At 42.0% G+C, this 24,811-nt stretch overlaps 1 protein-coding gene across 4 annotated transcripts in view; it reads left to right on the forward strand.

The window, feature by feature from the left end:
* Positions 1-24,811, forward strand: part of SETDB2 (SET domain bifurcated histone lysine methyltransferase 2) — a 99,071-nt gene that overhangs the window by 29,846 nt on the left and 44,414 nt on the right. For 3 of the 4 annotated variants that reach the window (XM_058670776.1, XM_058670777.1, XM_058670775.1), the window contains exons 7-14: positions 190-306; positions 722-891; positions 6,570-6,786; positions 7,207-7,306; positions 9,324-9,417; positions 11,521-11,852; positions 13,830-13,918; positions 14,967-17,084. In XM_058670776.1, the coding sequence (XP_058526759.1) occupies positions 190-306; positions 722-891; positions 6,570-6,786; positions 7,207-7,306; positions 9,324-9,417; positions 11,521-11,852; positions 13,830-13,918; positions 14,967-15,084 (1,237 nt within the window). In that variant the 3' untranslated portion in view covers positions 15,085-17,084. Of the gene's footprint in view, positions 1-189; positions 307-721; positions 892-6,569; positions 6,787-7,206; positions 7,307-9,323; positions 9,418-11,520; positions 11,853-13,829; positions 13,919-14,966; positions 17,085-24,811 lie in introns of those variants that run through there. The other variant, XM_058670778.1, reaches the window with a different exon arrangement.

Consider the following 24,811-nt stretch of genomic DNA (forward strand, 5'->3'; position numbering starts at 1 on the left):
TTTATAATTACTAACAATCTTTGGATAACTGTCTTTGAAAGTGGTCCATTCTGTTTAGGGAAGAAGTTTATTGTGTCTGTGAAATTCAAGCAACTTCTAAATACAGTTAAGTCCTCTACTGGATCAGTTACATTTTTTTCTTCACCTGGTTTTTTTTAATTGACTTTTTTGTCCGTGTTTTCCTTTTAGAACAAAATGTGCTTGTCTTCAGCTGACAGCAAGAAATGCTGAAATTTGTCATTTGTCAACTAATCAAATAGTGACTGGATATAAATATAAAAGACTACAGAGACAAGTACCTACTGGGTAAGATACCTTGAGGACTTGTTACAGGATGTTTGTATTTTTTAGAAGGATGCTTTCCTATTGTGGTCCACAGTTCTATAGATGCTGTTAAATGTTGGTTTCCATGAATAAAACCCAACTTACTAAGGAGTTAGTAAAGCTTGTTGTTCATGGAAGTGGGAGTCAGGACCGTGTGGAGTTGGTAGAGCGCACCTGAGCACTCCCCTCTCCCGAGGCTGGCTCTTCCTCCAGGTAGTCAGCCTGCTTTGGGCAGCAGCGGGTAAATGTGGGAACTCTGATAGGAACACAGGGAGACTGGCACCAAGAGCTTGCCCACTCAGTCTTATGTCTCTCATCAGTGCATTTCAAGTAGCAAAATAAACTGCCTTTTACTTTTTTAGACTATCTGTGTTTCTCTTCTGCATTTTACTGACAGCATTTATGAATGCAGCCTGTTGTGTAAGTGTAATCGACAGATGTGTCAAAACCGAGTTGTCCAGCATGGTCCTCAACTACGACTGCAGGTTTACAAAACAGAGAAGAAAGGATGGGGTGTCCGCTGCTTAGATGACATTGACAGAGGAACATTTGTTTGCATTTACTCAGGTAAAGCAGAGACTTGTTTTTGTATAATTTCTGTAGTAGGATATGTGTTTCTGATATCCATTTTCCTAATCAGGGCCACTGAGATCGTATAGTAGGATGGTATCTTGGATGTACAAGTGGGAACTTAAACACTGAAGGTATGAGATGCTCAGGAAATACCAAATGTTCCAGAAAGGAAATGTTAAAGATAAAACTTAGGTTATAAAGCAAGGACCTGTCATACACAGGAAACAATTGTCTTTTTTTGTTTTTTCTTTCTTGTTTCTGCTTCTGTTTTCTTCCTGGCTAAGATGCTTTGGGATAAAAGAAGAAAGCTTTCTGATTTTTATTTTCTGATTGTTACAATAGGAGAGACAGAGTTCCTATCCACTAGTTCACTCTGCAAATGCCTGTAATGTCTGGGACAGTGCAGGGTCAGAGCAAGGATGTGGGAACATGATCCAGGTCTCCCTCAAGGAAACAGAAGTTCTGTCACCCCAGCCATCTCTGATGCGTCCCAGGGTCTGCACTAGTAGGAAGCTAGAGTAGGAGCCAAAGATGGGACTAATGCAGGTATTACAACATGGGAAATAGGCATCTTATCCACTATGCCAGATAGTTGCTCCCAAGGAAACATTTCTAAACCAAGAAAACTAAACACCTAACTTGCTAAAATAAATATTATCCAACAAAGACTCTTTTCACTGCTTTAAGCTTTTATTAGAATTTATCATTAGTTTTTCATTTTATTTACTTTTTGTTATTATTGTTATTGTTATATGATACTGTGTTCCACTGGCCCTGGGATTTCTCTTACCCGCTCCCCAAATTCCCTCCTCCTTCACTGAGTTCCCCTATATTATTACTATAATATAGTTCTTCATAAACAATCATATGTCCATCGTTGCGGGCATGGACAATGACAAAGACTCCAGCATCCAATTGTCAAGATAGAGTTAACAGTTTCATTGGGAGTCCATCTATGATCTGGAAGTAGAAATGCATACTGCATTGTAGCCTCACATCTGGATATGATAGTCTCCATTCCACAGTTACTATACATCTTGATATGATAGTCTGTATTACACAGATGCTATACACAACCTTAAATGAAAAGCTACAATACAAAATGAACAATGGAAAGAAAAACAGAAATTCACAACACCATTAAGTTAAATAACATGTTACTGGATATGATAGTCTCATTAAACAGTTACTGTACATCCCCTTAAATGAAAAGCTATAAAATAAAATCAACAACGGGAAGAAAAGATGAAATTAAAAACGCCATGAAGTTAAATAACATGCTACTGAATGACTCATGTGTCACTGAAGAAATGAAAAAGAAAATCAAGAACCTTCTTGAAGAAAATGATGCTACTGTGTAATTTGAGTCATTTAAAATTTAGTCAGAAGAAGGTGTTTTGAAGAGATGAAACTAACATTAAAAAATCACAATCCATGAGATACAGCTTCTGCTGATCTTTGTTGGTGAGATGTGTCTTCTGTAGGCAACAAATAGATGGGTTTTGTTTTATTAATCCAGCCTACTAGTCTTTGATTGATGAGTTTAATCAATTTACATTCAGGGATAATATGAATGGGTGATAATTTGGTGCTGTTACTTTAGCAATGGGTTGTTCATTGATTTAGTCTCCTGTTGTTATTTTACTGGGATATTCTTCCCATTTGCCTTTGGTTTTGGTGGATGCTATTCCTCTTCTCTATCAAGAGAACATCTAAATATTCTTTTAAAGATTTATTTATATTATTACAAAGTCAGATCTACAGAGAGGAGGAGAGACAGAGAGGAAGATCTTCCATCCGATGATTCACTCCCCAAGTGAGCCACAACGGCCGGTGCTGCGCCAATCCGATGCCGGGAACCTGGAACCTCTTCCGGGTCTCCCACGTGGGTGCAGGGTCCCAATGCATTGGGCCATCCTCAACTGCTTTCCCAGGCCACAAGCAGGGAGCTGGATGGGAAGTGGAGCTGCCGGGATTAGAACCGGCGCCCATATGGGATCCCGGGGCGTTCAAGGCGAGGACTTTAGCCGCTAGGCTATGGCGCTGGGCCCAATATCTAAATATTTTAAGTAGGGCAGGTTGGAAAGAGGCATATTCTTTTAACTTTTCTTTACTGTGAAAGAATTTTATTTCATTTTCAAAGACAGGAAAACTTTCCTGGTTACATTATTCCAGGCCGACAATTTTATGCTTTCCGAATCTGGAATATGTTGCTCTGTTCTCTTGGGGTCTGGAGAGTTTCCTGTGAGAGATCTGCTGTGAGTTTAATTGGCATTCCTTTATATATCAATTGATTTTTTTTTTTTTACGTGCACATTTAAGTTTCTTTTCTGGATGTTCGATTGAAGAGAGCTTGATTATCATGTGTCTTGGCGGAGATCGTTTTTGGTCCAGCCTGTTGAGAGTTCTGTTTCATTCCTGGATGTTGTTTCCCAATTTTATTTCCAGATTAGAAATTTTCTTTTATTATTTCATTGAAGACATCTTTAATCCCAGCTTCTGTTTCTGTACCTTCTGGGAATCCCATAATTCTTATATTTGGCCTTTTAATACTGTCTTAAATCTTCAGTACATTTTTTCACATGACCCAGCTGTGCTTCCCGCTTTTTTGTTGTTTCTCCTGTGTGACAGGAAATATCTTCCAGTTCTGAGATTCTTTCTTCTGCTTGCTTCATTGTATTTTGTGGACTCTCCACTGTACTTTTAATCTGATCCACTGTGTTCTTCATTTCTGATATATCAGCTTTCATTTGATTCATTTCCAGTGTGACATATTCTTCAAATTCCTTGAACTCTTGTATTACATGCTGCTTGTTGTTCATAAGAAGCTTTATTACAGTGTTTTGAATTCTATATCCCCTATTTTTTGATGTAATTTTCAATTAACTCTGAGGTTGGCAAAGGCTTTTGCTCCTTTGCAGGAAAGTCTTCAGTAATATTCATTGTACCTTTTCCTCTTTGCTCTTGGTCATTGTACTTCTGGTTACCAGATTCTTTTCCTTGGGGCAGGTTTCTAAGCTGTGTCACCCACAGGTCTACAGTTTGAGTTTACTTACTGCAGTTGGTACACTGCTCTTTGTTTGCAGTCACTTGTGCCACTTCCTCTAGTGAGTTCCAGGTCTGGGTTCTTATGTTAGATCTCCACCACTGACTATACAACCATTCTCCCAGTTCCGGTTGGAGCAGGTCCCAGGATTAGGGAGACACCAGGTGTCCTATATAGCTAGGTTGTTGGTGCTGATCTTGCTGGAACCTGTTGGTCGTTAGGTCTGAGGACCACACGGACCTATTTTGAGTTGTAAGATGCCAAAGTCGTATTATTTTCCTGTGGGACCAGTCCAATGCACTGGGATCAGTGAGTTTTCGCCAAGCTCAGCACATTTCAGTGCAGCTCACTGTTGTCCCTGCAGTCTTAAATTCTTTGCCATACTGTACAAAATGGTGCCTGATGTGCCACTCTTAGAATTCTTGATCTGCTGACCTACCCAGATCTGAGGGCTACCCATACCTATCTTGGGTGGAACCTGTAGGATGCCATGTTGTTGCAGTTCTCTGAGCCAGAAATGAGTTCACTCCCAGCTCAGTGCATATGCAGTCCTATCCCATAGCCTTTGCCCCTTAAACAAAATGGCACCCGATTTGGTTCTAGGGGGCGGACTGGATTGTGAAATCTGCCCTTTTCCCACACTGCCTGACTGGGATATGCCACTCTGTCTCTGCTCTTGCTCAAATCAAACAGATCAACAGGATGGGCTCTGGGTTCACCTCCTGAGCTCCCAGTGAAAGTCCCTTCCCACCTTGTTGCTGGTGGAGTTCTGGCAGCTTATACAAAGCAGATTGTCGTTTGCTGAATGCCACTGGGGTATCAGTCACTGCAACACCACTTGGTTATGTCCACTGCTTTCCTGTGTCTATCAGTCTCCAGGTGCTCCTCTGCTGTTGTTCTGTCCTCTCCTATTTCCTGGACTGTGCCCTATCTGGTTTATACTGGGTAATATTTCTCCATCTGTTTAAAGGTGTCTTTACCCTACTGCGCCATCTTAATTCTCATTTATCATTAGTTTTGTAATAAATGTCTGCATATGATGATTTAGGCAGTTCATCTTAATGCTGCAACTCCACAGGTATCCATTCTGAGGAGCACAGCTTCCCAAGCGTGGTTTTATAGTTGTGCAGTTCCTGATTCTTGCCATAGTCCCCTAACCAAACATGCCAGTCTCTGGTAGTCTCTTTCATTTAACCCCGCATGTCTGGCCAAAGGTCTTCATTCTGGGGATCAGTGTTATGGCATAGAGGATTAAGCCACCACCTGTAGTCTGGCGTCCCATATGAGCAGCTGGTTCAAATTCCAGTTGCTCTGCTCTGATCCAGCTCCCTACTGATAACCTGGGAAAAGCAGTGGAAGATGGCCCAACTACTTGGACCCCGCTTCCCATGAGGGAGACCTAAATGAATCTTCTGACTTCAGGCTTTGGCCTGGTAAGGCCCTGGCAAGTTCAGACTTTTGTGTAGTGAACCAGTAATGGAAGACACACTCTTTTATTCACTGTCTCCTCTTTGAAACTCTGCCTTTCAAATAGAATAGATTTCTTAAAAAGCTCATTTTTGCTGCTCACTATTACATGGAATGTTTTAGAAATATGATGTTAGAGTCAGTATGAAAGAAATATGGTGAACTGTGCAATTCTCGTTTCAGATCTGAGGTTTCCTTCAGGGAAGTTAAGCTCAGAAAGTTCTCAGAATACATAGTAGTTACACTTGGATCTGACCACACAGCACTTAAAGACCAACATACCAACAAGCTGCCTGAACGTTACTCATGTTTCTTGGAATAGCTCTAGAGTGAGAGCTGCCTCTAAAAGCTGTAAGACATATATTAGGTGTCATTGACTTTATCTTCATTGCTAAAAAACTCATCAATGAAATTTTCTTTTCTCGTAGTCATGGTGAGAATATCTAGTTGTGGTCCACAGCAGTAACCTAGTGGCTCAAGTCCTCACCTTACACGCACCAGGATGCAATATGGGTACCAGTTCTCATTCCAGCAGCCCTTCTTCCCATCCAACTCCCTGCTTGTTACCTGGGAAAGCAGTCAAGGATGGCCCAAAGCTTTGGGACCCTGCACCCGTGTGCGAGACCCAGAGGAGGCTCCAGGCTCTTGGCTTCAGCCAGTGTGGCCACTTAGTGAATCATCAGTCCGAAGATCTTTCTGTCTCTTTTCCTCTCTGTATATATGCCTTTGCAATAAAAATAAATAGAACTTAAAATAATGAAAGAATATCTAGCTGTAGTTCTGAGCTCACTAAAAGACAATACATAAACTTCAAACCTTTCTCAAAGCCTTTTTAAAGCAGACACAAAAGCTGCAATTTTGAAACTCAAATTTTTGTAATTTTGTAGAATTCTTTATGATCCTACTTCTTTTATGTTATTGTAACTAAATGTATTCCCTTTCATTTTATGTCAAAACAAATGCATCTTTTAGATACCCTCTTTTTTTTTTCTACAAATTGGAAAACATGAAGCTATTCATTGGCTTCCTGCTAATGTTCCTACTAATGTTCTAGAAATGAGCTATCCAACAGAGTGCTGTTCAGTCATGGAACATAGGTAGAAATTTGTTGTTCCCAAGCATATTCGTTTCTATCTCGTTTAAATTCCCTATTTTTTAGGAAGATTGCTAATCAGAGCTAACCCTGAGAAACCTAATGCTGATAATGAAAATGAGAAAGAAGAGACTGTTATGAAAAGTATATTGTCAAAAAAGAGAAAAATAGAAGTTTCCTGTTCAGATGGTGAGGTTGAAGTTATTCCAGCAGAATTGGAAGCACATCATAGAAGGGAGAATTGCTCACCTAAACTCAGTAAGAGTCTCAACGAGTCTGTTCCGTAAGTAAGATCTTTGGGGCCTTCCTGGTGTTAATTAAGTTATCATTGATCAAGAATGGTTCTGACTTGTTTCTCTCTTGCTTGCTTGCCTCCTCTTCCTGCTTTGTCCCGCATGAGTCATCATGCTTCATGGTTGTAAATGCTTGGAGCACTTTGAAGCTGTGACCAATGGCTTCCCTCAGTGTTCCCTTTCTACAGCGTTACCTTGTATGACTTTAATTCTTTGTAAGTTTTACTGTTTTGTTTTGTTTTGTTTTTTAGTTTTGTCAGCATTGTTTGCATAGTTTTCATAGGTTGTCTTCATTTTTTAACATGATTCAAAAACACAGACATTGACATATATTTCTTACATTTATTTCTAAAATAATAGATTAAAAAATTGTTAGTGATGTACAACTCTACTTTTTTTCTCTTTCTCAGGGAAATGAAGTGTAACAGCATTTCAAGAATCAAGTGCCATTCAGTTATCAAAACTTCTAAATCTAAGATAGCCATTTTTGAACATGATGAGAAAAAGATGGTAAAAACTGGGAAATGAAATTGGGCTTAACTGAGAACTTTCACTATTATCTCACCTTTCTATCTTATAATTAGTTCAACATGTTAATGTTACTTAATAGTCTGTAGGATTTCTTTTATTGTTTTCTAATAGCTGAATAATTGATGGACCATGTTTTTCTTAGAATTGTCCATGGTGGTTGGTGTGTTTCCACTATGGATGTATAAGAACGTGGGTAATGATTTTAGCATGTGTACCTTAGCCCAAGAAAGAGCTACCCAGTTCTGAGAGTTCTTGGGAGATGCTGCAGTATTTGAGAATTAATAGTAATTTGTTAGAAAAGGGATCAGATAATATAGGTGAAGGGGAAATGTTGAGATATAGGAGAGAGAAAGAGATACAGCTTGATGAAACAATCATCCACACAGCAGTATTTTCTGTGCTTGTTTCTGAGGGTATACTTTGCAGTCAGAACTGAGTAATAAGATACTAATACTCAGGAACAGAGAAGGATACAGAAAAGTTACCAGGCAGACATAATGGAAACTCACAGAAAAGGTTGTTGATGAAAAACAAAAACCTGGCTCTAGAGGTCCTGCAAATAACCTATTAATGAGAGTGTAGTTTCCTCTCCAATGACACCCAATTATGAAAGTATTGGTCTATGTGATTACATAGTCTGATTTTTAAGCTCTAAATCTGCTTGCTAGCTGGGTACTATCTCTTTGCATGCAGTCTTGTCTGAAAGGTTATACTATCTGTCACAGCCATGAAGATTCAAGATTCAATGAGGTAAGCATTTCAAACTTTACTTTGCATAATATTTGGCAGTCAATTAAGTATCTATTAAATAATGATCATTATTCAAGGTTTTGGTGTTTCAACGTTGACCATTGATCCATTTAGGTGTGTGCTAAGCATATACTCCAGGTCTCCCACACTTGTGCAGAATCCCAAGGCTTTGGGCCGTCCTCCACTGCTTTCCCAGGCCACAAGCAGGGAGCTGGATGGGAAGCAGGGCCACTGGGATTAGAACAGGCACCCACATGGGATCCCGGCACGTTCAGGACAAGGACTTTAGCTGCTAGGCCACAGCGCCAAGCCCACATATACTCCCTTTTGCAAATTAAAATTATCACGGAAAAGGTTGGCATTATCTACAGCACATGGAGACAGGAAAATTCTTCAACCTTTGAAGTAGAAGCTAGACAGTAGTTTCATCGTTGTGCAACTTAACAGTTGAAGTGTATAATCCATTATCAACACATTCTCAGTACTGAGGATGATTAGATTTGAGGGATACAGGTAGATGGATTTGCATATGAATGCCCTAAGTGTCTCTTTTTTATTTATTATTTTTAATTCATTAATTACATTGTATTATGTGACACAGTTTCATAGGTACTTGGATTCTCCCCACCCCTCCCCAAACCCTCCCACCATGGCTAAGTATCTCTTGACAGTGTCTGAAGCTGTGGCTTAATAAAGGACCCAAAAGTAGAAAATAGTCAAAATGGGTGACACATGTTAGGCTCATTTGTTTAAAACACTTCTCATGATATCAGCAGCTTTGAAGGTTTTCAAAACTAATCTAGAACATACAGCCAATGAAGATTGACACTTGATAAAAAGATGTATGTATAGGCCCGGCGCCGTGGCCTAGTGGCTAAAGTCCTCACCTTGAACGCCCCGGGATCCCATATGGGCGCCGGTTCTAATCCCGGCAGCTCCACTTCCCATCCAGCTCCCTGCTTGTGGCCTGGGAAGGCAGTCGAGGATGGCCCAATGCATTGGGACACTGCATCCGCGTGGGAGACCTGGAAGAGGTTCCTGGTTCCCGGCATCGGATTGGCGCGCACCGGCCGTTGTGGCTCACTTGGGGAGTGAATCATCGGATGGAAGATCTTCCTCTCTGTCTCTCCTCCTCTCTGTATATCTGACTTTGTAATAAAAATAAGTCTTAAAAAAAAAAAAGATGTATGTATAACTGTTAAATTTTCCTCACCTAACAAAAGATATCTTCCTTGTTTTCTTTAAGGGATTTATTTCCTTGGAATCTGACACCTCAGAAGGCGATGGTGATTTTAAACCAAAAGAAGAACATCTCCACTCAAGAGCCAGAAGAATGCCAAGTAGGCTTTCTTTCCCTCTAATGGCCTTCTGCTTCTGATGTTTATCTCCCCTGATTCAATACCTGAGACTCATGTTCTCCGATTCTATTACCAACATGCTCATTGTTCATAAAATACAGCTTGTCTAGAGCAGAGATTGACCAACTATGATTTGTGGACCAACTCTAGTCAAAGGTCAGAGCAGCACTGTTGAATAATCATGATAAAACTTCATGGCCAGCAAATCCTGGGTTATTCTTTGGATTTTTTAGTGGACATTTTCTGACCTCCAGTTAGTTGCCAACAATGACTTGATACATGCCAGAAGGATGTATCTGACTTGACTTGCCCACAGGTGTGATCTGTGCTCTTGGAAGCTTTAGAAAGCAGCCACTCAACTACTTCTTGGACTTACAGATAAATCCTTTCTGTCAGCATTACTGACAAAGGGCTACATTAACTCTTCCCCCAGTACTTGCCTTTCAGAATCCAGTCCCCATTGTAGTGAATATTTCAAGTTTTTAAAGATGTATTTATTTTTTATCGGAAAAGCAGATATACAGAGAAAAGGAGAGAGAGAAAGATCTTCCATCTGCTGGTTCACTCTCAAATAGCTGCAACAGTATTTCATGCTGACCTTTGAGCAGTTATGTGTGTGCTAAGCATATCCAAAGCCAGGAGCAGGAGCTTCCTCCAGGTCTCCCACCGGGGTACAGAATCCCAAGGTCATGGGCCATCTTCCCACTGCCTTCCTAGACCATAAGCAGGGAGCTGGATGGGAAGTAGAGCAACTGGGAAACAAAACAGCTCCCATATGTGATCCTGACACTTGCAATGGGAAGATTAGTGAGCCATTGCACTGGGCTGTTAGTATTACATATAGTGCTTATGAGCCGTAATGAGGTCTGTTGCTTGTAGTTCTTTGGCCATTTTCATTGAATGCTACAGTGAATATAGTAGGTACTTTAAAAAAATCATAGTTATGGGCTCAGTCTGGTGACCTAGCAGCTAAAGTCCTCAGTTTGAACGCATTGGGATCCCATAAGGGCGCTGGTACTAATCCTGGCAGCCTCACTTCCCATTCAGCTCCCTGCCTGTGGCCTGGGAAAGCAGTGGAGGATGGCCCAAAGCCTTGGGACCCTGCATCTACATGGGAGACCCATAGGAGACTCCTGGTTCCTGGCTTCATATCAGCTTAGCTCTGGCTGTTGCAGTCATTTGGGGAGTGAATCATCAGACAGAAGATCTTCCTCTTTGTCTTTCCTCCTCCTGTATATCTGACTTTGCAATAATCATAAAGAAATCTTTTTTGAAAGATTATAGTTATGTACTGTTATGGTTTCCAAGGACCGTCAGCCAACAAACATAATGACTGAATGAAGAGTCAATCTTTAGAGAGACGTAATTTCTTTCTTTTCTTACTTCCTTTCTTTCTCTCTCTTGCTGTTGCTCTCATACTCTTTTCTTTTTTCTTTCTTTTTTATTTTTTAAGATTCACTTATTTTTATTGGAAAGGCAGGAGAATAGGAAAGACAGGAAGATCTTCCATCCATTGGTTCAGTCCCCAAGTGACTACAATGGCCAGAGCTGAGCTGATTCGAAGCCAGCAGCCAAGAGCTTCTTCTGGGTCTCCCACATGGGTGCAAGGTCCCAAGTCTTTGGGCCTTCTTCCACTACCTTCCCAAGCCATAAGCAGGGAGCTTGATGGGAATTGGAGCAACTGGGATATGAACCAGCTCCCATATGGGATCCTGGCAGATGCAAGGCAAGGATTTAGCCACTAAGCTATCATGTCAGGCCTTAAAATGAATTTTTAAAAAGAGGGAAATATAAAGTTAGAGGAAGTAACATATAGATTCAAAAAAGTATTGCTCTGCATAGAAAAATGGCAAAAAACCCCAACATTTATGGATTTGTTACCTTAGTTTTCATTATTATTAGTCATTCAAATCTCCAACCCCTCAGAGACTCAGTGTTCTCATTTGTGAAATTAAAATGATACTGCCGAATAACATTGTAATGGTTAGTAATTAAGGCAACTAACAGCTAATTAGTATTAGCACATCTGTCACTATTGCTCAGCCAAGTATATTGTCTTATAATTCCTTCTAATATGTCTATTAGAGGAGTCAAGTTCAAGCCATATTGAAGATTCTGAAGACAAACGACTAATTGAGTTAGATGTGATAGATATAACTAAATGTAGAGAAGAAACTCCACCACAGGACAAATGTATCCATCCAACCACTCTGAATAACCGAAATATTAAAAAAGCTCAAATACAGAAGCATCAAATGAAAAATTGTACAGCATGTCAAAATCAGCAGGTCTTTTGTGATGATGAGTTGTCAAGTGAAACCACGAATACTTCGTCTGATTCTCCAGCAAAGTCCAAATCAGAGCATATGTTTCTATTGGATGCCACAAAGGAAGGAAACGTGGGCCGCTTCCTTAATGTGAGTATGGGGGCTAAGGTTCACATCTCTCAGCAACCTTTTATGCTATTCTTAACAAAACCATGAAAAAAATAGGATTAACATGCTCTGAATATGAGTATATTATTAACATATACCTGAATATGAGTTCTGGAACCCCACTCCATCATAAATGTGCCTCTTGATTTCTCATTTGACTCCTGAGTAATGTGGGTAATAATAACTATCTCAGGATGTTGTGGAAATCAAAATAATTTGAAGTGCTTAAAATAGTGCCTAATAAATAGCAGGCATTTGATTTACAAAATTGTAAGGGTGCGGGCCTTTGACACAATTGTTAAGCTGCTTCTTGGCATTCCGACATCCCATGATGGAGTGGTTCATATCATAGCACCATTTCAATCTCAGTTTCCTGCTAATGTGCACACTGGGAAGCAGCAGGTGATAGTGGCTCATGACCTTGGTCTCTGCCACCCACCTGGGAGACCTACAGGAGTTCTGGGCTACTGGTACCTAGACCTTGTCTGTGGTAGGCACTTGGGGAATATTTGGTATCTTTTTCTCATGTGTATATGTGTATGTATCCACATTAAATTTAAGCTTCAAAAGACATCTATAAAGAGTGATGTATAAAAATAGGTATTGAAACATTTTCAAAATCACCTGAAAAAAATTGTAGAGAAAGGAGGTATTAAAATTAAGTGGTTGGCCTAGCGCGATAGCATAGCAGCTAACTTGCTCGCCTTGAATGTGCTGAGATCTCATATGGGTACCTGTTCTAATTGTGGCAGCACCGCTTCCCATCCAGCTTCCTGCTTGAGACCTGGGAAGGCAGCCGAGGAGACCCAAAGCCTTGGGACACTGTACCCATGTGGGAGACTGGGAGAAGGCTCCTGGCTTTGGATTGACTCAGCTCCAGCTGTTGCTGCTGCTTGGGGAGTGAACCATTGGACAAAAAAATCTTACTCTCTGTATATCTGACTTTGTAATAAAAATAAATAAATCTGAAAAAAGAAATTAAATGGTGGCAGAAATTTTCAAGGAGTATTGTGGAGTTCTGTTTTCTCTTTTTTTTTTTTAAGATTTATTTATTTTTATTGAAAGACAGATATACAGAGAGAAGAGACAAAGAGGAAGACCTTCCGTCCAATGATTCACTCCCCAAGCAGCCACAATGGATAGAGCTGAGCCAATCTGAAGCCAGGAGCTCAGAACCTCTTGCGGGTCTTCCACGCAGGTGCAGGATCCCAAGGCTTTGGGCCATCCTCAACTGCTTTCCCAGACCACAAGCAGGGAGCTGGATGGGAAGTGGGGCTGCTGGGATTAGAACAGTCACCCATATGGGATCCCGTCGCATGCAAGGCGAGAACTTTAGCCACTCAATGCTGTGTTTATTTAATTGAGGAATCAGCTGATTAACATGTCTCCAGTTCACAGGGTCTATTTTTGATCATTTTGTGAAAACTAGATAGTTGTGAAGATTCTTCAGATTATACTTTTCTTGGAAAATTCTGTTTTAAGAACCCTGCTTTTGAGAAGTGCTCTTCTCCTATACATCCTGCCCTGCTCTACATGCTATAGATGATCATTTTTGTTACTTTTCTTATGTGTCTTTCTAATTCTATAGTCTGTACATATAAATAAATATAAATCTCTTATTTCCCCCTTTTTAATATAAAGGTATATTTTATTAACTAGCATACATTAACAGCATATTCTAGAGATATTTCCATATTAGTACATAAACAGCTCATTTTTGGGTATGTGTTATTTTTGTTTATGACTGCACAGAACCCATTGTATGGGTACACCAAAGTTTATTTAATCATTCTTCTGTAAATAGATGTTAAAGTAACAGAACTCACATAGAAATTTTATATATTAAATAAAAAGCAAAACCAGCGAGATATGTTAGAGTGGTATTCTAATGCTTAAAGCAAAAGATATCAATTTTTATGCTATATCTAACCTTTGTTTTCAACTTTTTTTTTTTTACAGCATAGTTGCTGCCCAAATCTTTGGGTACAGAATGTTTTTGTGGAAACACATGACAGGAATTTTCCATTGGTAGCATTCTTCACCAACAGGTATGAAACTGATTTAACTTAGATGATTTGATTCTGGGGCCTGGCGTGATAGATAGCCTAGTGGCTAAATCGTCACCTTGCATCCCTCCAGGATCCCATAAGGACGTTGGTTTTTATCTTGGGTGCTGCGCTTCCCATCCACTCCTGCAAGCTGTTGAAGCCATTTGGGGAGTGAACCAGGGGATGGAAGATCTTTCTCTCTGAAAATCTGCCTCTCCAACTAAAAAAGCAGAGATTATTTGATTCTGAAATTATGACCTTAAAAGTAAAAATAGGTATATTTTTGACCTAATAGTTAAAATGTTGATTATGGTACGCACGTCCCTCAGGGGTTCAACTCTCAGCTCTGGCTTCTGAGTTCAGCTTGCAGCCAGTGCAGATTCTGAGTTGTAGTGATGACTTAAATAACAGTTTCTGCCAGCTACCCAGGAGACTTCCTGGCTCCAGGCTCCTAAAGATGGGAGGTCTGTGTCTCTCAGCATCTCAGATAAATAAATTTATACACACACACATATATATATACATATATGTTTATGAGGAGATAACATTGAAATATTTGCAAAGCCTAATATATCCGATACCCTAGAATATTTAGTTATCCTCAAGTATCATGTGCCAGTAAAACTGTGAACAATAGAATTTCAGTTCATATTCTTACTAAAAATCTGTGGCTGCAAAATACACTGCCTCGTGCATATTGACAGTTTCCTTAGAATTTTGGTAGATTTGAAATAAAATTCAAATGACTATTCTTAGACCATTATAGCCTATTGTCCTATGTATAGGACAGTTAGACTTAAATTGAGTAATAAATACACCACTTACAGGAACTTTGAAATACATATTCTGTCAGTGAAATATTCACAGAATTAAAACCTTGAGACAGTGAGTTAATAAGAGATTATTCCTAACTAATGGGCATGGGGTGGAAAGAAAAGTTCATCTTTCTGATGATAGCTAATAATAGTAACATGAGAATAGTAACATGGTTTTATTTGGTTGGTTTTTTCAAGATAAATGTGATTCCTTTTTAATTTCTACTTTCTAGGTATGTGAAAGCAAGAACAGAACTAACCTGGGATTATGGTTATGAAGCTGGAACTGTGCCTGAGAAGGAGATCATGTGCCAATGTGGAGTTAACAAGTGTAGAAAAAAAATATTGTAAAGGTGTAGCTAATATTATTCCTGAAATTACCTAGTTGGGCTAACTGAAGCCAACCAAAAGAACTCTTAGTACCAGTGGGATTAATTTAAATGGAAGTCCACCAACATATATCCTCTCTGATAACTCTATTCAAAGGATTCATGTTGTATTTCTAATTTGATTTGTATGACTTAGAACTGCCAGGATCAAAATAAGGACCTTTTAATATGCATAGGGTATTTCTTGTTATTTCTGCTGTTGAAATTTATATGAGTAAAATGCGAGTGTATATTTTATATGATACTGCTGTATGTTTAATTTATTTATAAATTATGTATTAAGAAAAGCAAAAGGCACAATAGAATGCAGCTATTTCTCATTGCTTTTGTGTTTCTTATCTCTTAGTTCTTGCCCCAAAGAGTCAAATTTTTAACATCTTCACTTACAAATGTGATGTTAAAGTTTTGACACACCCATTATCATTATCAGCTACAAAGTAGGCAATAGAGCCTGAGTAATGCGTAGGAACTCATTTTACCCGTATATTCCCAAGTAATTTAACATGTGTTGGGGAAGCTACTGCTGGCTCCACTAAACACTGTTCAGTCTACTGTTAGAAGGTAAGGCTCAGCAAAGTCATTTGAAATGCATTTTCTCTTCTACAATATCCAGTCTCTGCTCCTTCCATACAAATATCAGAAGAGGGACTAGAAACCTAGAGAAACTAGAATATTTTGTTCTCGGTATAAGAAAAGGCAACTCAGAAGCTAGTAAGACTTGGCTTCTTTAGGCCAGAAGGAATTGTGTTGGGCAAAATGTCACTACAGAAGTGGAAAATCACGTGACAAATACAAGTGTCCAAGTTTGAAAAAAGACTCTTAATATTTCTTGAGCATGATTTGCAAATAGTTTTTCTAGAGAAACAGGGAGTCATCACTTTGCCATAGGTTACCTAGTACCATAACCCACGGCATGAACAGGGTTAGAGAGGGAGGCGACATGCAAATGAGAAAATAAGAAGTGAGACAGACACAAGACAAAGAGTATAACAGTGAGGCAGCCAGAGGGAAACTCCTTTCTCTGAGGAAGGAGGTCTACTCAGAAGGTTTGGCTGCTTCAACCATTGACTGAACTGCAAGGGGAATCAAATTACAGGAATTGAAGGAGCACAAACTCTGATAGCTGCATCCCTTACTGATGTTAATCCTCCAGTACTTGTTGGTTAGGAAGCATCAGTATGACCCAGTTGGCACGCGTGAGTGTCTCATGGATGTGTTGGAGCACACAGTTCTTTGGTCTTGGGCCATTGCCCAACTGCAGACCCTCAGTTGACCTTGGTCTTGACCTTTTGCCCACTGGAAATCTGCTTCCTGCAAAGTTTGACCTGGGTCTACTGCACCAGCAGTCTGTGACTTCAAGATTCCAAACAGTTTACCCTGTTCTTCCTTAGCAAGTCACATTTAATGTTTGCTAATTGATTGCAGCCGTGCAACCCTGATCAGCTAGTGGAAAAGGGGATTGAGAAGCTCTAGAAGTCAAAGTCTGCCCTTACAAGTACTGAACATTTAACTGCAAATAAATCCCCCCTCAGAATGATTGGAATAATAGCTTGAATGAAGTTATCAAAAGTAATTCTGGTTTTTGTACAGTTACATGTTTTTATATTTAGACTTGATTTAGTTTCAGGTTAGTTACCTTTGAAACAAAAATCTATTCCAAATTTGGACACAGTTTTTTTAAAAATAGTGAAGTAGGTGAAAACCTGAAGTTGTTTCAGAGAACAAAAACAAAACTGTAGCTCTACAAACAACGTGTAGACAGATGATGATGCTTGAAAAGTCCATCTACACCTGCAACGATGAAGGACCATTAGGCAGTGTGCTGCAGTAAAATGAAGAAACTTGATTTGTGCAGCATTTTGTGCTGTAACAGCCAGCATCTCCTTGCGATCTGCCTTCAGAGTCTCTAACATCCGGAAGCAGGAGGCATTCTATCAGTTTCATCCTCTTAGATATTTCCCTGGAATTATGTCTTTTGAAGCGTATACATTTTTTCTTTGTCCCAACCTCCTGTACCTGGCTGGTAAGGGCCTGTTTTTATCCCGGTGAGATCTTTTCATCTGGAAACTTTTTCCTTCAGGAAAATATTCTTTTTTTTTTTTTTTTTTTTTTTTTTTTTAGGAAAATATTCTTGATCTATATTTCTCAGTGATTTTCTCTCCCTGGAATTCTTGTATTCAGATGTTAGACCTGCAAGATTGCCCTATCTTTTAATTCCCAGTCTGTTTTCTTGCTGTTTTCTAAACTCCTTCCTCAGCTTCCTCCTTGAATTCAGCTGTTGCAGTTTATTCTAGTCCCACAGGTGTAATTCCTGATAGCTGTCTGAGTTTTCTTTTATTTACCAGCATTCTATGTTGGGTCCAGGGTTGTGGTATTTTGGCTTTTAAATATATGCGTATCTGTGCACACACGTATTCACATCCATGTGTTTTATTTGTTTTTGCTGCATCTTCTGTATCCTCCCAGGTTTCTTGGTTGGTCCTAAATGCATGTGTTTTGCCTGTCTCTCACGTGACAGCCTGTCCTCCGTGAGGGATCTTGGCGGTGTGCTTGCATGAGAATGTGGAGAAAAGCTCCTTGACGGTCTTACCATGGACTGCGCAAGCTACCTGGCGGAGGATTCTGCCCTTGCCAGTTTCCTTGGGTTTTTTGTTTTTGTTTTTGTATGTTTTGGTCAAGGAGTGCTCTTCCATCCCCCTACCCAGAGGACAGAAGCTTGGGTGCTCTTCACCCCCTCGTGCAGCCACCCCCCTCTTGCTTCTGTAATCCAGTTTGAATTTGTCAAGAATATCCACGTGGCCCTCTCTAGTCTTAATATTGTCTCGCATTTCTGCTATCCACAATCTTTCTGCCTCCATTCAGAATCTCCTCAAAGTGCAAGACCTCCACAGATTCTCAGCAAATCACCAATGCTAATGTGAACTTTTGTTTTAACTTTAGTTCTCTCTATATTTGTTACATGCACTGAAAGCCTCACCTTGTATGGTGCTCTCCGTACCCCATGGGTGCTAAATAAAGTGCTACTGGCAACTGGATTTGGGGTCGGTTTAATTAGTTGCCAAAAGTGGGTGTGGTGAACTAATGGTGAGGAGAAACACGTGGAGGAGCGCCGATTTCTCCAGCTGAGCCCTGGGCCCCTGGGCGGGGCCTGGGGGGAAGCGTGGGGGTGAGATTCATTAGTTCACTGGAGTTCTTGGAAGACTCGGACCAAGCGACGGCGCGCCCGAGGACAGCCTCCCGCGCAGCACGGCCTTCCCAGCTGGGAACTTTCCCGACGGGGGGCGTTGCTGCCGTTTTCTACAAAACACCGCCCGACGGCGCTAGGCGTTTCCGGGAGCTCGGCGGTCGGGCGGCAACACCATGGACCGGGCGCCTTCGCCACGGCCCGAGGAGGGGCCCACGCGCGGCGCGTTCCTCCACCCCACGAGTGAGTACGCAGCGGGGCGCCGAGGAGGGGGGAGGCGGCGGCCCGGGTTCTGAGAGGATGCCCCGCTCGGCTCGCGGCTGCCTGAGGTCCGACTCCGACCTGACCCGCCTCCGGGGTCCGGACCCAGCGGGACGAACCTCGACTCTGCATTCGCGCCCCCCGGCCCCCGAGGGTCGCGAGCTGCCGTGCTGCGCCCGTGGCCGGTTCCGAGGTGACTGTCCAGGGCTTCAAGGGCGACGCGGTGGGGGTGGGGGTGGGGATCTGGGTTTCACTTTCGTCTTCCCCTCCCGGTGCGTGCGCCTGGCTGCCTGCTGCTTTGAAGCGCTCTTCTGGTGTTAAGCTCTCCCACCTGCCCGAATTCCTGCCATCCTCAAAGCCCCAGGGAAGAGCTGCCCTGCGAGAAAGGCAGCCCCGCCGCCCCTAAGTCTCAGAGGTTTCGCTTGGTCCAGCTCTCCTGTGCTTGAGCTGGGCTTTGGGTTTTGGGGTTGCTGTTTCCCCGCATTTCCCCCCGTGGAGCTCGCACTCCGTGGTAGGTCCAGACTAGGTCCTGGGTCAGCAAAGCTGGGTTAGGCCGACCCTCGCCGTGAGAATCTGTCAGACATTTCTGTAGTGGTCAGAATCACGGGCAGGGATAAAGGGGCTCCCAGCCCTGCTCAGTGCTCAGGGGGAACTTTCTGGTAAGAGAGGATGTCTGCTCTTAGTTTCAGAGCGCTGAAGATGGGCCAGTTGAGAGGCAGAGTAGATGAGGGTCCAGCACGTCGCTAGGTGGCCAGCACAAACCAAGCGGTGCAGTACCTCTTAACCATTGATGCATTACAAGGGTCACAAAGTGAGGAATCAGGGGCGATGAGGATGCGTTCTGACGTTTACCTCTGTTTTCTGTGTCCGCAATAATCTCAGATATATCTCAAAGACAACCGTTAGTTTTCCCAGCTATGGCCACAGAGTGGACTTCTCCTCAGCTGCCCGTCCTCCCCGTTGGCTTCACATCCGAAGCCCTGAGTGTCTCCTCAGGACCTCTGGCTCCTCCCACTGTGCTTGTGAAATAATCATGTCTCACGTCTCCATTATTCACCCAAATCCCCGGTTCCTAGTTTCTATTTCCCCATGTTCTGTGCAAGGCTAAAATTGTCTTTAAAAAAAAGAAAGAAGAAGAAATAGTGTGATTTATTACTGACAGAATAATCCCTTTAAAAATATTTTTATTGGAAAGGCAGATACACAAAGAGGAGGAGAGACAAAGAGGAAGATCTTCTGTCCAATGATTGACTCCCCAAGTGGCCGCAACAGCTGGAGCTGAGCCAATCCGAAGCCAGGAGCCAGCAGCTCTTCCAGGTCTCTCACGCGGGTGCAGGGTGCCAAAGGCTTTGGCCTATTCTTGACTGCTTTCCCAAGCCACAGACAGGGAGATGGATGGGATGCAGGCCACTGGGATTAGAACTGGCACCCAGATGGGGTCCTGATGCATTCAAGTTGAGGATTTTAGCCGCTAGGCTATCGCGCTGGGCCCAAATAATCCATTTTTTGAGATTTTATTTTTATTGCAAAGTCAGTTATACAGAGAGGAGTAGAGACAGAGGAAGAGCCTCCGTCCACTGATTCACTCCTCAAGTGACCAAAACAGCCAGAGCTGTGTCAGTCTGAAGCAAGGAGCCCAGAGCCTCTTCTAGGTCTCCCACATGGGTACAGGGAGCTAGCTTGATGAGAAACCGGCCGCCGGGATAAGAACCAGCACCCATATGGAATCCTGGCGCATGCTAGGTGAGGACTTTAGTAGCTAGGGTATCGCGCTGGGCCCCAGAATAATCTTTTAACCTGACCTGAGTTCAGCGCATATCCCATCTGATTTCACTCATGCCCATCTTGATGCATGCCACCTGTCCTTGCCTAAGGGTATTTTCTAGTTCTTGGGGAGGACTACTCCCCCTCACCTTGTCTGACTTGTGTTTCTCTTAGCTTAGGTACCTTTCTGTCTTGTCTGCCATTCCTGGCTTCTGTTACCTCCTCTTGCTTTGTTTCTGTCTGTAACACTTATTACTACCTGGGGAGGATGGGGGGCACCAGCATGGTTGTGCCCCTGGAAGGTGAGCTCCACGGTGCTCTTCCACTCACACCTAAAACGGCTTGCTTGGTGGTTGTAAGACCTGGTAGAACCTTGTTAAAGGTGATTAAGTTTTGACTAATAAAGACCTGGTGAGTCCTTGCTGAGGAGCATGGCTGCTGTCCTGGAATGTGCAGAGGGGATGCTGATGGACATTTTAGAGCACTGGAGTAAGCTGCAGAGTGAGGAGATTGTACAGAGGAAGCAGCGGTAGGGGCAGGAAGTTACCAGAACAGCTGCTTGACGCTGTAGGCATCTCCCCCATTTATGCCAGAATGTGCACATGAGCATCCCATGGAGGTGCACACACACACACACACACACAGAGGTTTAGGTACTTCCATTGTGACATTATTACTTGCCAGGTACAAAGAATACAGAAACCAGTAGCTCCAAATTCGATGAAACTGGGTCCAGATAATCAAAAGGCTGATGGAATTGTCACTGCTCAGCCCCTCACTCGGGGCCTTCCAATACCTTGTAAACCTCACCAGTGAGTCCTTGTGCACCTCTCCCACTCACCCACCTTATTAGGGCCACATGGCACTCTGAACATCAACGCAACTTCCTCCACCAAGCAGCTTCTGAAGGGAGACTGCCCACTGCCGGAGCAGAGAGAAGCCTGCCCTCAAACCCTCCCTCATCATGCACCTATCCTGTCCCTCCTCAAATAAAACTTTTTCTGCCTCCCCAGTCTCTGTACTTCCTCAAACCTTAAAATCCTAAAACCTAATAATTACTGGTAAGCAGGGAGGCCAGACTCATATGTCCAGGGCACAGCTGCTGTAGCACTTTCCAGAAGGGGCCAGAAAGAGGACCCAAGATGCCACCATAAGCTTGAGAGCATTCCCTTGTTTCTCATTTATGCATCTTTCAACATATCTGCTTTATTCTTTCTTTCCCTGATAATGGGATAGAAGATGGCTATCTTTAGAGCCCCTGTTTCTTAAAGCCTTCTACTTTTACATCTCGTTAAGAAACCAGCTTATTCCAAACTAAAATCTTCATTTCTGAATTCTTTAAATCAGGGAGGGAGACAGCTCAATCCTTTGAAACTGTCAGCTGTGTTTAGGGAAATAGAATCACCGGGTGTAGATAGGCCCAGTGGGGGTTACTTGCACATCAGTGTGGCTACGCTGACACCCTCAGGGGGTCCTCCTCCCACTTTCCCTTCTCTGCAGCATACACATCTTTATTTATATTTATTCATTCTTATTTTTAAAAATTAATTTACTTATTTGAAAGGCAGAACACAAAGGGAGACAAAGAGATCTTGTGTTTGCTGATTCACTTCCCAGATCACAGCAGCCAGGGCTGGGCCAGGCTGCAGCCAGGAGTTAGGAATTCCATAAGGTCAGTACTTGGGTAGCAGTGGCTGAAGTACCCAGGCCATCCCCTGCTGCCCTCCACGGTGCAGAGTAGCCAGAACTCAAACCAGCACTCCACTGCGGAATGCTGCTGCTGTGAGTACTGGCTTAACTGGCTGAGACACAATACCAGCTCTATATTAATTCTGAAGATATTTTTATAACCTACTGTGCCTGCTCTAAATCATTTGGACTATCCCAAATTCAAATGCACTGGTACTTGTACCAAAGTTATATCCAGCCATGTCATCTGGAAACAAGTCATTGTCTACTGTGCTTCTTTTGTGGTCTTTATACAGTTCAGGTAAGCAATCACTAAGCTTTGTAATGAAAGTGACTTCTCTTAATACAATGGGAGAGATAGTAAGCTGCAATAAAAATGATTTTTAAAAAATATCTTTCTTGGGCCCAGTGCAGTAGCCTAGCAGCTACAGTCCTTGCCTTGAACTTGCTGGGATCCCATTTTGGCTCCAGTTCTTATCCCGGCAGCCCTGCTTCCCATCCAGTTCCTTGCTTGTGACCTGGAAGCAGTGGAAGGTGGCCCAAAGCCTTGAGACCCTATACTCATATGGGATACCTGGAAAAAGTTTCTAGCTTTGGATCAGCTCAGCTGCAGCTGTTTAGGCCACTTGGGGAGTGAACCAGCAGATGGAACATCTTCCTGTATCTCCTCCTTTCTATAAATTTGACTTTCCAATAAAAATAAAGTTTTTAAAAAGGAATAAAATATATTTTAAAGCGTCAAAAATGGTCAAGTGTGGCACTGGTGGAAAAAGCATGAAAATAAGCCCAAATCTCTAATAATCCTGTGAAAAGGAGACTTTAAATCTGTGGATAACCATGAATGGATATAAGTTAAATCCCCAATCGCTGCTTTACAGTACTATTAATGCTACATTAATTAGCACTTTTAAAAACATTCTAATATTCTAGATAAGAAATGATTATTTCAGGATATCTCTTCACCCAAGAGAAGAAACCGTTAGTTAAAATAGCTATAGTTTTCTATAGTTTAAACATTCTGTAAAACACAGAACATCAAAAGTTAACCATGTAGGGCCCGGCACCGTGGCCTAGCGGCTAAAGTCCTCACCTTGAAAGCCCCGGGATCCCATATGGGCGCCGGTTCTGGTCCCGGCAGCTCCACTTCCCATCCAGCTCCCTGCTTGTGGCCTGGGAAAGCAGTGGAGGACGGCCCAGTGCATTGGGACACTGTACCCGCCAGGTTCCTGGCATCGGATCGGCGCAGCACCAGCCCGTCACGGCTCACTTGGGGAGTGAATCATCGGATGGAAGATCTTCCTCTCTGTCTCTCCTCCTCTCTGTATATCTGACTTTGCAATAAAAATAAATAAATCTTTATAGAAAAAAAAAGTTAACCATGTATAGGAGTGACAGGGAACTTCCAAGCAAGTGGTAATTCAGAAGAAGAGTGGGCTGACATCAGGGCCACAGAAGGAATGTAAATCAGGATCCACTTCTGTCTTCTCCTGGTGTTCTTTCCAAGGGCTCGGTCACTGGAACTTCTATGTATAATGTTTGTATATCCAGAAGGAGCTTTCCCACAGTGTATTTGTCCCTTTTATTTCTTAAATTTTAATCTTTTTGATTTTTAAATTCATCAATAAAAAGTAAGCAGATTTCACATTTTTTTAAAGATTTATTTATTCTTATTACAAAGTCAGATATACAGAGAAGAGAGACAGAGAGGAAGATCTTCCGTCTGATGATTCACTCCCCAAGTGAGCGCAACAGCTGGTGCTGTGCTGATCCGAAGACAGGAGCCAGGAACTTCTTCCAGGTCTCCCACGCGGGTGCAGGGTCCCAATGCATTGGGCTGTTCTCAACTGCTTTCCCAGGCCACAAGCAGGGAGCTGGATGGGAAGTGGAGCTGCCGGGATTAGAACCGGCGCCCATATGGGATCCCGGGGCATTCAAGGCGAGGACTTTAGCCGCTAGGCCACGGTGCCGGGCCCAATCACAAAATTTATGTAGACACAAAAGAATAGAGCAAAACTATCTAAAATAAGATAAGCTTGAATTCCTGGATAAATGTACTACACATTTAAAAAAAAGAGAGCTTTTATTTGACTAAACTCCCTGCAAAGTACTCCGTACAAAATGAGCTACAGAAAATTGTCATTTGCAAATTATTTTTTTTTGTTAGTTTCTAATATGCTTTCTTTTTTAATTTTTATTATTAATTACATTGCATTATGTGGCACATTTTTATATGCACTGGGATTCCCCCTACCCCTTCCAAAACCCTCCCCCCACGGAGGATTGCTCCATCTTATTGCATTTCCACAGTTCAAATTCAGTTGAGATTCTTTCATTGGAGGTATTTACCAAGCATACAGTCCAGCATCCTATTGTCCTGGTAGGTTCAATAGTTTCTTGGTGAGACCATCTCTGGTCTGAAGGTAGAGCCAGCAGAGTATCATGCCCATCAATTAAAAGTCCCAACATAATATTTACAACCAATTACAACATTACGGCATTAATTGACATGGTATTGATTAACCAATATGTTTATAGGAAAATGCAGGTTCTCAACCACAACCTGTGACCTCTTCATAGACATTTCCATTTTGGTTCATATTCAACCCTGTTCTGTACACCTCAAAATGACTATAGATCGCCATTCAACTGTCTCATGTCTATTCTAGTTTTAGTATTTAGCAGTTTATAGCATTGAAGCATGGTCTCTCTGAGCCTGGCTGTTTTTTGGGTAGTCTAACTCTATAACAAGACATATGTCAACAGTTTAGGTGAACAGTTTTAGGAGGGGTGT

The sequence above is a fragment of the Ochotona princeps genome, chromosome 12 (assembly GCF_030435755.1).
Source record: "Ochotona princeps isolate mOchPri1 chromosome 12, mOchPri1.hap1, whole genome shotgun sequence".
Lineage (NCBI taxonomy): Eukaryota > Metazoa > Chordata > Mammalia > Lagomorpha > Ochotonidae > Ochotona > Ochotona princeps.